We start from the raw sequence: 13,978 nt of genomic DNA on the forward strand, positions 1-13,978 counted from the left end.
GAAAATACAGGCAAATAATGACCTTTGGGTATGATGTACAAGATACAAAATAGCACAAACCATTTAAGGCAAAAGAAAAATAAAATTCACCTACGTTAAAATGCAGACTTCTGCCCAACAACCAACATGACCTCACGAATGTGAAAAAGCTAAAAACTTAGAGACAACTGGTGCAACGTAAATCTAACAGAGAATATATTGACAATTCCTACAAATCAGTAAGAAAAGGACCAGCAGGGGTGCCTGGGTGGCTCAGTCATTAAGCATCTAACTTCGGCTCAGGGTGTGATACCAGGGTCCTGGGATCGAGCCCCGCATCAGGCTCCCTGCTCTGCTGGGAGCCTGCTTCTTCCTCTCCCACTCCCCCTGCTTGTGTTCCCTCTCTCACTGGCTGTCTCTCTGTCAAATAAATAAATAAAATCTTAAAAAAAAAGAAAAGAAAAAGAAAAGGACCAGCAAAGCATCCCAGTCTTGCAATGTTTTGTTACTCAAATGTCATTCCTGGGGGAAAAAAAAGAGAGTGAGAAAGAGAGGCCAGCAAATCACAGAGAGGAAGTACAAACCATCTGGTGACAGATTCCTGACAATGGCGGGGGAACAGGCACCATCCCACCTGGTCAGTAAGGTCAGGGCCATCCTAACCTTCTTTGGAAGACTATTTGTCAAAAATCTATATATAAATATATATATATATATATATATATATATATATATACATATATATACATATTTAAAATCCCTTTGATTTGGCAGCTGCACTTCTGGGAATTGTCCAAGAGATAAACTCTCACATATGTTTAAAAAAAAAAAAAAGAGTCAAAGACATTTTCCGTAATATGGTTTCTAGTAGCAGAAAAATGAAAAATCAGAATGTCCAACAATGGGGTAAGTTCAAAGAAATTACATCCGTTCAACAGAATCTGAAAGTGTCAATACAATGACAAGGAACTATCACTTAGCTCAACTGCTATGTGAAAAAATCAAGACGCAGAACAGACTATTAATGAAAAAGGAGCAGGCTAGAAGGTGGATAGAAAAATTATGTACACCTATACGCACAGATTATCTCTGCAGGGACACAAAAGAAGCCAGTAAGACAGACTGCCTCCGGGAAGGGGACTAAGGGACGGGCTCTAAAAAGAAGGCATTTTCCCCTCACTGAACAGTCCAGAATACCTTTCGTTTGGTTTTTAACCACGTGTATGTACGTATTACGTTCTCAACAAATAAAATCTCCTGCCATTCTCAAAAAAAAAGAATGGTTTAAACAAATGATAGTCTGTCCATCCTAATAAATATTATATTTAGCAGCTAAAAAGAACAGAGTAAATCTACATGTATTAATATAAAACAGGCGCAGGGTTTTTTTGAGGTAATGAAAATGTTCTAAAATAACTTGTGGTGATGGATGGCCAACTATAAATATACTAAAAGCCACTGAACTGTATGCACATTTTAAATGGGTGAATTGTAAGGCATAGGAATTCTACCTCAATAAAAGCTATTAAAAAATATCTACACACACACACACACACACACCCATAGCCACACAGAGGTGAGGGTGGGTGAGGAAATGGGGTTCAGTAAACTCAGTAAACTACGGCCCACAAGCCAAATTTGGCCCACCACTGGCTTTTATAAAGTTTTATCGGCACACAACCACACTCCTTCATTTCCAAATTGTCTATGGCTGCTTTCACGCTACAAAGGCAGAGCTGAGTAATTATGACAGAGACAGTAGAGTTTGCAAAGCCTAAAATATTTACTATCTGCCCTTTTACAGAAAAAATTTGCCAATCCCTGATATTAAAAAACAAAAACAAAAAACACTTAAGTTATATAGTTGAGTGAAAAACAACTATAGAATAATATGGTCAATATGATATCATTTATGCTCTAAAGCCACACACAACACAATAGGACATATTTTCTATGAGAACAATAATGTCGGGAAATGACCCCAAACTCATACCTATGGTTACTTCTGAGTGGGGACAGACATAAAGGATTGGGAGTTGGGCAAAGGGGTCTTTGGCTTTTACTTGTAATTTATCTGAAAACTGTTTTATTTAAGGAGACAATATATGACCTGAGTAACTGAACTTTTTTTTTTTTTTTTTTTTAGTTAATTTTTTAAAAGCAAGGCTGGTGGCAGCAGAAAGTAACAGGACTAGGTTGGATTAAAACTGCAAACTCTGACCTTGGTAAGCAGAGCCAGAATTTTAAGTGTTCTGATCCTACACCCACCTTTCAGTTTTTTTCCAATCTGTCTCCTGTTCCTCTTCCATTTTTCCCTTCACTAACTTCGGAAGTGAGCTTTCCAAGGTTTAAGGTGAAATGAGGTAGGAGCAAGAGCAGCAGGAGGGCTGGAAGGCAGCTACGAAGGAGGCATGGGACAGCAAATGGCTGGGCCCTGTCCACAGTCCACTGTTCCAGGGATCTAGTTCCTATTACAGGGCCCCTGGGATGTGTGAAGACTCAGTCTCAGGCTTAGCAGTGCCCTGCAATTAGTTCCTGCTCACAGTGCACACGATTCACACAGCCCTCACCAGAGCCCTGGGGCTTCTAGAGTTCTCTGTACTTCAAGGAGGTTTACAAGTTTGACTAGTCTCGTAACACAGTACACCTTAAAAATGAAGCTAACCGATTGTCAAATTGCAATTCAGGCCCCCAAAGGGCACGTATGGAACCTGAGTCCCAACTACGCTGCTTTACGCCATCATCACAGAGATCAAATGGGTACAAATGATAAAATACATACAGTCCATCTCTGGAAAAGAAAGTAAGTAGAAATTCAACTGGGGAAAAAAGTAAACTAATTTAGAGCAATTATTAGTTATTATTAATTATGGAAATTATTAACTATGGGAATGGACAGTTTTTTGAAGCAAGAGCATAAAATGTCAAAGGTGGCTCCCAATTTGTGTGTATTTATACAAAACGGACCTCAGGTAACCTGTCTTCTAAGCTAGAAACTACGTACAATTCTGGAAAAGGCAAGAGCTCTAAAACAGCAATAAAAGAAACCATCCAAAAGTTTTTTTTTTTTTTTACAAGAGGTAAATTCAAAAGATACAATGCTATTAAGGCCATGATATTTAAAGGGGCCTGTACTAGGTCTCTGTTTGCACGAGCAATTACCAAAGGGGAAACTTATGTAACTCTCTAATTGTGGGTCCCACAGCCACTTCTGCTTCTGAAACAAAAGCAACTGGACAACATGAAGGGTTGCTGGGAAAACCTGGCTGCATAAAAAATAGAGCTATGGGGGGGAAAAAGCGCATTCACCAGACTGCTCTTTTAAACAATTTGGTTTAAAAAAAAACTCAGCATAATTGCAACAAATATTCACAAAGGCGAGAATAAGAAGTTGGGTGTTAACCAAAGAGAAGCGATAAATGTTTTATATACATGGGCACATACATTTTAAACTAAATAGAATTTAAGTTTCTCCTTGGTAAGAAAAGTTTGCTTCTGGTAAACTCACCTCCATGTTCTAGAAATACTCGAACACATCTTTCCTTCCCTCTTGCTGCAGAGAAATGAAGCAGGGTCCAGCCATTAGCATCCCGGCCATTGGGAGAATAGCCTTGTTCTAGCATCTTCCGTACTGTGTGAACATCCCCAGCGGCCACTGCAGCCTGAATCTGCAATTCTTCCTGGAGTTCAGGGTTCCTTCGACAATGGTGGTGTAACATCCTAGCTGAGTCCGCTTTTTACAAAGGATTCATTAGGTCACCGGGAACAGCCTTTGAGGGGAAGCAGAATACAAGAAGTTTAGAATACGTGGCTCCTCATGGTGTGTCTGTTAAATGGCATAGAATTTTCCATTGTTAAATTGTGTAAATCTGAGTAATGACAGCTCATCCGACTACAACTAAGTAACATGCACCTGTTATGACCAAATTTCCCTAAGATTATAAAAGATTTCAAACAAAAAGCCAGGCTTAAAGCTCTAAATTTCTGAAACAGGGCATTTCTTCTGTAGTCTTCTGAAGACTCAAAGCAAAGATCTCATGAACGTAGCAGCATTATTTCAGGTATAATGGAAGATGACGCTGGACAGCTAGAAAATGGGAGGCAAGAGAGGAGTTGGATGGGTTTGATTTCCCTCATGCACAGTTATAAACCATTCAAGGATTCTATCACAGATTAGTGAGTGAATAGGGACAGTTCACGTGGACAATTGATAGACTACGGACAATGGACAATTCATAGACTATGAAGACTACAGACCTTTAACTATGAGAAAGCAGTTAAAAAAAAAAAGTAAAAAACTTTAGGTGAGTCCTAAAGTATTTCAACAATATTTTATTTTTAGCCCTAAAGGGCGAAAGGTTTGGGGAGGGAGGGGGATGGGGAAGTAGATGGAGTGAATTAAAGTAAAATGCACAGACAACATGTATTTTCCTTTTGTTTATTTCTTTTTCTCTTTCTCTCCTCCCTACCTTATTATTTGATGCACGATTAACCACCCCTCTTTTTCTGCCACATATCTTTTCTACTAGTCTAATTTGTTTTCCAGAAGTTTGACTCTTGCAGAGTACCAAGATCACACAAAATATGTGAACATTGTAAGAACTGAAACATTCTGTTGACTCACCACATGAAAAAAATCATTTTAAAGAAAAAGGAGTGTACTGAATTTCTGCACTCTCTAATAGGTCACAAAAGAGGTGTGCATTCAGACTCAATATAAAATGAGATCTCCTTCCTGTGAAGAAGAAAAGTCCAAACTGAATTGGTGAAAAGTGGCATCGTACACATGTGTGTGCAAAAACTTTGGCAGTGCATTTTTAAGCTTTACAGAAGCTTACAGAAGCTTAAACTAACATGCTTCTAAAAAGCCATTCCATCTGGGCTAATTTTAAGGAATAGATTAGACTCATCTTCTAATTAGTAGGCTTCCATTTCTAAAAATAAAAAATTATGTGATAAAGTCCTTTAAAGACATTTTGGTCTCCTATGTAGGTTAGACATCTTGGGATAATCTTGTTACCAATAATAATCTATCTTGTAAAACTTCTCGTTATATATTGTACAAAGGTAAACTTAAGCCTGACCTAGGTCAAATCGTCACAGCTTAAGAGTAAAATCAAGTATCTTATGTTGTTTTGTACATTGAAAATGGTTATTTTAAACTCCTACATGTTACTATTAAGTAATATAATTTAAAACGAGAAATTTCCTGACAATTTGTTTTCTTAATAAACATGATTTCCCCCTTATCTCTTCACTCAACTACTTTTTCAATCAACACTATAAAATCAAGTCTCCTGTCTTAGAAATTTTAAAACCGAAAATCCTTTTGGAATGGGTTTTTGCTTGTTTTTAGAGTTATAAGACAAGATGTTGAAGACCATTAGAAGAAATTAATGAAAACTACTACTACTATGTGCTCAAAACAATCAGCTTCAGATTTTTTTTTAAAAAATGAGACAATTATCTTGGCACTTAAATGAGGTCTACTGTGCAAGATCCAATCAATGTCAAAGCAAACCTGGATTTTCTTTTAGCAAGTGCTGTGTGTTGTACACATTAGTGGATCTGAAGGAAATCAAGAACTGCACAGATGACCAATGGCCCCCAGTCACCTACCTTATGGAAGAACGTCCCTTCTCCTGATACGTGGATTGCCTAACAACCATTGTGCACATACAGCATCGTGAGGAGGCGGCTCAGAGTGTGTCCAGACGGCGGCGTGAATGAGCTTTCTTAACCTAAAAACAAATACCAATTATGGGAAGATTCCTCCAAATAATAAAGAGTCAGAGTTGCTGCACCGTCTACTTTTTGACAAGCTTAAATTTTAGCACTTTATAACAAACTTACAGAGCACAGAAAGAACTCAGATCAATGCTTCAAGAAAATCATCTTGGTACCTATGTCAATCTCCAAACTGGTATAGACTATGGTTTATTTTCAGGAATGTTTTCCCCTAAAAGGGCAGTTTTTTGGAAATGAACAAAGATAATTTAAAAAAAAATCACACATTTGGTATTTGGATACAAACACAGGTTCCTTTTATTTTTTTGCTCTTTTCAGAATATATTTTCAGACTTGATTCATCTGAATTACTTTTCAACTGACACTGTAGGCGCTTGCTCTTTCTAAACAGGATAAAAATGAAAGTATGTGTTCATTCAATACAGTAGGTGGCCAGGGACAAAATGGAATCTATGACAACTAAAAGGAGATTATGTCTTTAAATGCTGGTACTTCATATGCCCAAAAAGCATTATGTTAACCATTTTGAAACTGTTGTTCCTTTATGCCTACATCAAAATAGGTAAAAGATTAACAATATTTCTTGCCAGGTTCCCCACACGAATTTTTAAAAACATTTTCTCTACAACTTTAAGAAAAAGGGCCTTTCTCCATGTAAATTAAATCCTAGGTCTGTGAATTCCACTAAGGTTAAGAGCACATACTAAGTTCCACACATTACACTAGAATCACTCTAGGAATTACTCACTGGGAAAACTGCCATCCCTTCCCCATGGGGTGGGTGTGCTAAGCCCTGTGTCACTTAAACAGGAAAGGTCAGGTGACCTGGCAACCTGACATGCTTTTGGGAAGACTGGCAGTCACAGGTGCTCCTGGGTGCGCACCAGAATTTTCAACCCACCCAAATTAGGGTAGTCCAGTTGGACCCTTTCCTTTTTCCACACCTTTTTCTCCCATGTCAAACTTCTTCAAGAAAGGCCAAAGAGTTGACCAAGATGCACTTGGAAATAATATCTGACTTAAAACTGCCTATCATTTCTAAAAATAAAAATGAATTAGACATGATCAGAACAACTCTTACAAGGCAAGCTGCAAAAAATGCGGAACTATCCTTACAGAAATGCCCAATTCTGAGAGTGGGGCAAGAAAAGAAATATACAATATGAGCCTGGAGCATCTCACTGTGCCAAAAAGGAAGTGCTCAAAGAAAAATGCAGTGATGGGGCTATGTCACAGGAACACAGGAGCCAATGAATACAGCTCTCAGTAGCCAAGATGGAACAATTTCAACACAATAATTCAAGTACTACTGAAGTCTAACCCGAAGTATAGAATACTGATATGCCCATATTGCTATCACTCTTTGAATAAATAAATAAATAAAGGAGGGGAGAAGAAACAAAATCTGTGCATAATTCCAAAGAATTGCGTAGATTCTCCCTACTCAAGGAGGTAGAGCATAAGTCCCTCTCCTTTAGTGTGGGCCATGCATAGTGACTTCCTTCCAATGAGGACAGCACGGAAAGGGAGGGAAAGAGCAACTTTATCGTGAGAAACCTGAAAGACATTGTCTCAGCTCAGTGATCATGGTTAACAGCAGCAGTGCCAAGTCATGTTATTAGTATGATATAATGAGAATGGCAATTTACCTTGGTGCTCTTTTTCTCCAAAGCACATAACCTCAGTCTAATCATGAGAAAAATACCAGACAAATTCCAATTGAGGGACACTCTACGAAATACCTGACCAGTACTCCTCAAAATGTCAAGGCCATCAAAAACAAGGAAGTCTGAGAAACTGTCACGGCCAAAAAGAGCTTAAGGAGGCAAGATGGCTAAATGTAATGTGGTGTCCTAGATGAGATCCTGGAACAGAAGAAAGGTATTAGGTAAAAGGTAAGGAAATCTGATTATGATATAGATTTTAACTAATAATAATGCTCACTGTTGGTTCGTTAACCGTGACAAATGCATCTATGATATAAGATGTTAGTGGAAACTGGGTGTGAAGTATATGGGAATTCTGTACTATCTGTGCATGTTTTTCTATAAAATCTTTTCTATAAAATCTTTCTATAAAATAGTTTTCTATATAAATCCAAAACTATACTAAAATAAAAACTCTATTTAAAAAATGCAAACTGAGGTCTCCAATGATGAGCCTCCAGCATTTTCCACACATGAACAGGTGATTACTTTCTACATGAGCTACATTTCAAAAATCAACACCACTGGATACCTTATTTCCAAGGGTGTCTTTGGTATCCCTGCCTCCCAAGAGAAGTGGAGATGACCGTCCACGGTTTCAAGCCTTTAAGAATCCTTGTTCTAACTGTCTTCCATCTACCCGTGGCCCCTTCCCTGGAGGCAGACGGGGTATGCGTGGAGGAGGACATGCAAGGCGGGAGTGGAGGAGAATACGAAATGGTATTAATTTATTAATAATATCAAGAAAAGGCTGCATTAAAAGATGAAATGACTCTTTCTCTCAACAAGAAAGGTGCACAAACCACAGTAACTTGTGATAATGCTCTATGAGCTCCTTCACTCAGACAAATGAAAGTCCACTGAGTGCCTGACGTGTGTTTGGCACACTGCTGAGCCTTGGCCACTGCTGTTACCTCTTGGTAGAACTTTAACAGAAAGTTCTTGGGAAACCTGGGTGGCTCAGACGGTTAAGCGGTTGCCTTCAGCTCAGGTCATCATCCCAGGACCCTGGGATCGAGCCCCACATCGGCCTTCCTGCTCCTCAGGGAGTCTGCATCTCCCTCTCCCTCTGCCCCTCTTCCCACTTGTGCTCTCTTTCGCTCTTGCTCTCTCAAATAAAATCTTAAAAAAAAAAAAAAAAAAAAAGGAAAGTTCCGCATACTTAAAATAAATCAAATATACCTAGAAATGTTAAGATCATTTTTCTCTTTTCTGACAATACTAAGTGCTATAAATAATAACCATAGGTTTGAACCAAAAAAGCACACTTCACATGCATCAGTCTTTCCTGGAAAAAATAGACACTTAATTCCTGTCAGCTGTATCCCTTAAGTTATGAAGGGCAATGACTTATTACCAAAATATCCATTATAATAGCCAAGGCACGAGACAAGTAGTAAATTTTATCTTGGTGTTATGTGAGTTTGCACTTAACAGAATTTAGCTATCCACATGTGAATAAATTTTTTTTAAAAGACTACTGAACTGAAAAAGGAAATACACTATCCAGTGCTAAAGGTGTCTCTTAAGAATCACAGAGGAAGTCCAGAGATGAGATTGGAAAAAAGTCTATTTCCCCTCAAGTGAAGTTCGAAAATCTGAGAGCTTCTGGAAGTCACCTATAAAATGAAAGAATATGGCCATGGAGGCAATTTTCTAAAGAAATATATGTAAATGTGAGTTGTTTTAAATTAATGACTCAGAATGACTAAAATTCTGAGGGTGCAATCTTAGAAATTCCATTTCAGGTTTCAGTCAGAAAAGAGGAAAAAAAAAAAAAAACATTCAAACGAGGAAGACTTCAGAATTACATATCAAAATGAGCCACTTCCCCAATGTGGGAACACATTTTGAGGAATGTGTGTTGGGATTGTTTGGTGAATGTGTGTTGATAATGGGATAGTGTGTTGAATAGCGTATTTAAATTTTATGAATCCATCTTTTTCTACCCTACACGGTGTCAAAGGAAAACCATTCAGGCCTCTGAGCTTTTACACTGTTGACCATACTAGACTATAAATTTAGGAATTAAAACGTTACCACTAAATTCCATAAAGATGCCAAGTGAACTTGCATTAAGTTGAAACCAAATTTCTTGCTTCACATAATTAAAAGAAGTTTATATTCACAGAACAGAGCGAAGCGTAAAATAACTATAAAACAAAATACAGTTAAGACCTGTCTAAAATTGTATAAAACTTTCACCAGATCTGCCACATGTCCCCAGTTTCCTTTGGCATAAATGATTCGTCTCTAATGGCTTTTTGCATATTATTTTCACTAAAAGTCCACACATTTTTGGATTAAGTGATACAAATTAGAACTGTGCTTTCAGATTTCACACAAACTAGAAACAAGATAACAGCTTGCTACTCAAAAAAGGAAATAAGCATTTCTTTGTAGAGCAAACAGAGACACAGGCTGGTATGAAAATAAAATCAGCAACTCCAAGGATAGTGGCTCTGAGAAAAAAAACCATCACAGGCTCACAGGTCCTAGATGGCTGCAGGAACACAAGGCCCAAAGCATGCCACACCACTGAGGTCTATACTGAACAGCACTATTTGTATGATCAAGAGCTTGCAACCCAAAATCAAGTAGAAGTGTGTTTTAGTATCACTCCACATAGTTAGCATGGCGTTTATGTTCTAGAACAAGTAAGGGCATTCATATTTCCTCCAAATTGCTGGGCCTCCATGTAACACAAGGATGTATTATCATGCACGACTTATCTACAATTCTCATACGTTCCAGCAGGAAAAACCAACCATTTTCATGGAATGTGGAAGAGGCAAGAGAGGAGATTGTATAACTCACTTAATCCAGGCTCAACTCAAGGTTTAAATCACAAGTATTGTAAAGGAGGAGGTCTTGTCAATATTATCCTAGTAACTCACGTCTGGCACGATCATCTTAGCAGCCTCACGTCAGTACTGAGGAAGTTAGCAAGAAAGCAGACAATCATTCTCTACTTAGGGAGTGTCTTCACTTGGGAATGACATGAAAGGCTGTCAGTCAGATATCAGGTACGCTTATATAAACTTTATCTGACTTTAGACTTCTTGGGAATCGTATGAATTTCTATGTTATCAAAGTTAAACGCAAAGAAAATAGATATTATATATAGCATAATATTAAGCAATTGTGAACGGTATCACTTCAGGTATAAAGACAAAACTACGGAGCCAAAGCATCCTCAAAATACATCACTGAAGATCTTCAGTTAAAATCAGTTATTCTCCCTATGTGACTATAAATCTGTATTTGGTTATCAAATAAATTGGGTTCTTTACCTTTTTTTTTTTTTTCTTTAAAAACCCATGTACCTGGCAAGAGAATTCAGACAAAGTTAACTAGCGGGTTGAAAAATGTAAACTAACTGTCCATGTTGGTAAATAATTACCCGGATTAAATGTTTTAAATGTTCAGCATGACCTAGACCAAACACTCTCAGTCATGCTAGTATTTGGAACCAATACCAACAATTTATATATATATATATATATATATTCCCTAATCCTAGAAAAACTGTTAAAAGCTGAGAGGGGATCAATGAAATATTTAAGCAATGAGAATAATCTGGATGGCAACCAGGAGAAAGCAATGTCCTTTCTGTGCCGTCCATGCTTGACTTGCCACAGACCCGCTCTCTTATCATCTCAGGTGGTAACACCCCTTGCAAATGAAAACACGCTAGAGTTCTATCTAAAGTAGAAAAAATATTTAAGTGAGAAGGCCTGAACAGAAAATACAGAATTCATTTTTACCTTAAACACATACTTAAAATATGTTAGCATTAAAAAAAAAAAATTCCTGGGGCGCCTGGGTGGCACAGCGGTTGGGCTTCTGCCTTCGGCTCAGGGCATGATCCCGACGTTATGGGATCGAGCCCCACATCAAGCTCCTCCACTAGGAGCCTGCTTCTTCCTCTCCCACTCTCCCTGCTTGTGTTCCCTCTCTCACTGGCTGTCTCTATCTCTGTCGAATAAATAAATAAAATCTTTAAAAAAAAAAAAATCCTAAAGTCATCATTAGGCATCTCTCTGGTGATTTGCATATTTAAATAAAGAAAATTGCCTTTAACTTGATAGACCTCAGCATAGCTTTTACTGAAATGAAGTGGGCCCTATATAAAGGCTGCCCTAAATGTTCACCATGGGAGCAGTCACTGCTAGATACTGATTTTCAGTCTCACTCAGGTAGCATACACTCTTGGGTGTCAAGTTCCAGGTCTCAAGAAAAACACAAACCCTCAGAGCACTTAGAAATATCTTTAGGAATGTCTTCACAATTAAAAGAATCAGGAAAGACATTAATTTATTTTTGAAGAAGACAAAGTCCAGTGGAACAGAGTAAATCAAAAATTTCCTAACAACTTCTGCTATTTTAAGTACTTCTTTGTACCTGAAATTCCCAAAACAATCTGAGATATTAAAATAACTCTGAGATTAACCAGTCACTTTATACCCCTGTTATTGGATGGCAGAGAAGTCATTCACTTGACTAATTTCTGAATTAACTCTTATATAATTTCCCTGATCATATTCCCTTTAGGAAGTATATGGATGTCCTAAACTTACCTGCAGTGCATTTTCAGAGGCAGCAACAAAATACAGCGGCAGAAATGTGATCGTATGAATGAGATGCTTAAATTTCAATCTAACAAATTATCTATAAGGGTTTTGAGATGAAAAATCTCATCTATGAAGAGTGCAAAAATAAAGCCCTAAATTCTAAACACACCAAAACAGTCCTGTGCTTGCAAACTCTTGAGTGTCAATGATTAACATAATATTGTATAAAGTTTTTTAAGTTCTTCTAGAAAATCAAAGGTGTAACAAATATTACTTATCTTTATAACAGTTTCAAAATCCATCCACATCTGTCACACAGAAACACATAAAAGCCACAGGAGCTAATTATATTTAAGTGCTTCAGGGGCAAATTCTGCTTTCAAACTATCCACACTATCCAGGTACACAGATTCACTTTCCACTGGAAAAAAAGTCACATTATTTTCCGAAACTCATAAATTTCAAGCCATTACTGTACCTTCCTCTACCAAACCCTTGTCAGTTAGTTAACTCAAAAGATTTTCTGATAGAGGTAGAGGAAAGGTGATAGGAAGACATAAGGGGAAAACAGAAAATTGTGGTTTAATTAAAAAGCAGAGTCATTCAGAATTAACAAGCAATTAACAAGGAATTGAGGAATTCCTATGAGAGTAAGGTGGGGGGGAGCTACAAAAAGGTCTCAAAGTCTCAGAGCAGGGTAAATGGTACAACGTACAAGAGATAATGCAGAAAACGGAAACAACGTACAGAGAGAAAGGGGAAAATATATTTCTGAGATAAAGCAGTTATTAATTAAAATCTTAAGGATCAGGCACAGTGTTTTGTTTTTGCTGGGAAACTGGGTGCCAGGAAAGAGTCACATTTCCAGGTAACTACACTGAAAATAAAGCAACGCTTAATGAGGTAGGGGCCAGGAATAAACAATGGGGGAGGGGAGGTCTGGCTCATTACCTTTATAGAGGATGCTGGTCAGAGGCTCTCTGCTGCTTCTCTGGTGGGTGGCTTGACCCCTTCCTGCTCTCTCGTCTTCTCTAGCCAGCTCAAACCTGGAAAGCAGAAACCAGTGAGTGGTGCAGTGACCCAGGGGCGAGGAGGAGGGGGCTCTGAGGAAGGGGTAGCAAAGAAGAGTGGTAAGGGCAGACAGGAAGAAGCAGAGATTCTCTCTCCCAGCCAGCCCCTTTCCCCTCGGGGGAGGTAACTGACTTTACCTGTCTCCTCAGCTGCTGCTTCTCTTCCTCCTTTCAGCCTTCTCCACACTCACCAACTTCTCCATTGAACAAACACTCCAAGCAGGGCCGGACACGGGTGTTCCTGATCCTTCTCGGTGCTCACGGCCCCAGCCCGGCGAGCATCCGGACAGTCGAGCAGAACTGGGGCGACGGTCCTGACCGCCGGGCAGCCTCGGGGCAGGGGTGCAGGGAGGAAGTCCCGGCTCGAGTGGGGGGGGGGGGGCAGCCCCGGTCTGAGGGCTCGGAGCAGGGGCTGCCGCGCTCCGGGCCGGAGGCTCGCAGCTACGGGGGCACACGGGAGGTCTCGGGGCAGCTAGGTCCCGGGTCATACAGGGTCCGAAGTGCCAGCTGCGGGGGCTCCAGGCAGGGGGCTTTCGAGATGCACTTTGCACTGGGCCACCCCCGCCCCCTCCCTCCAGCACTTTGGGGTCACTGGGATGGGACCAAGCCTTCAGCAGCCAATCAGCGGCCGCATCGGAGCCTGAGCCCGGAGCCGTAAACCAGGTCCGGGGTGGGTGGGGGTGGGGGGTGGGGGCGACTTGGTTGGTTGGTTGCTTCCTTCTCTCCTCCTTACCCCCAGCGGCCCCCACCCCTTGCCTGCCGTAAAGCCGTCTGCGCATTCGCGACAGTTAGAGGAGGCGTGCCGATCGAGGTTGGGAGTCGTCTCCGATTGGTCTCACTCACTTCCCCCTCGGCTTCCCCCCTGTGGCTTCCGATGCTCCGCCCCTGGCGGAGGGACTCG

The 13,978-nt window shown here is 39.8% G+C and overlaps 1 protein-coding gene across 1 annotated transcript in view; it reads right to left on the reverse strand.

Annotated features, from left to right (window-relative positions):
* ASB7 (ankyrin repeat and SOCS box containing 7) overlaps positions 1–13,831 on the reverse strand; it is a 49,807-nt gene extending 35,976 nt beyond the window's left edge. Inside the window, exons 1-4 of the mRNA XM_026510347.4 lie at positions 13,216–13,831; positions 12,959–13,053; positions 5,599–5,720; positions 3,488–3,749 (exon numbers count right to left, since the gene is read on the reverse strand). Coding sequence (XP_026366132.1) covers positions 3,488–3,698 — 211 coding nt within the window. The 5' untranslated portion in view covers positions 3,699–3,749; positions 5,599–5,720; positions 12,959–13,053; positions 13,216–13,831. The remainder of the gene's footprint in view (positions 1–3,487; positions 3,750–5,598; positions 5,721–12,958; positions 13,054–13,215) is intronic.
* Positions 13,832–13,978: the final 147 nt, after the last annotated feature.

This window comes from Ursus arctos, unplaced genomic scaffold, assembly GCF_023065955.2.
Source record: "Ursus arctos isolate Adak ecotype North America unplaced genomic scaffold, UrsArc2.0 scaffold_28, whole genome shotgun sequence".
Lineage (NCBI taxonomy): Eukaryota > Metazoa > Chordata > Mammalia > Carnivora > Ursidae > Ursus > Ursus arctos.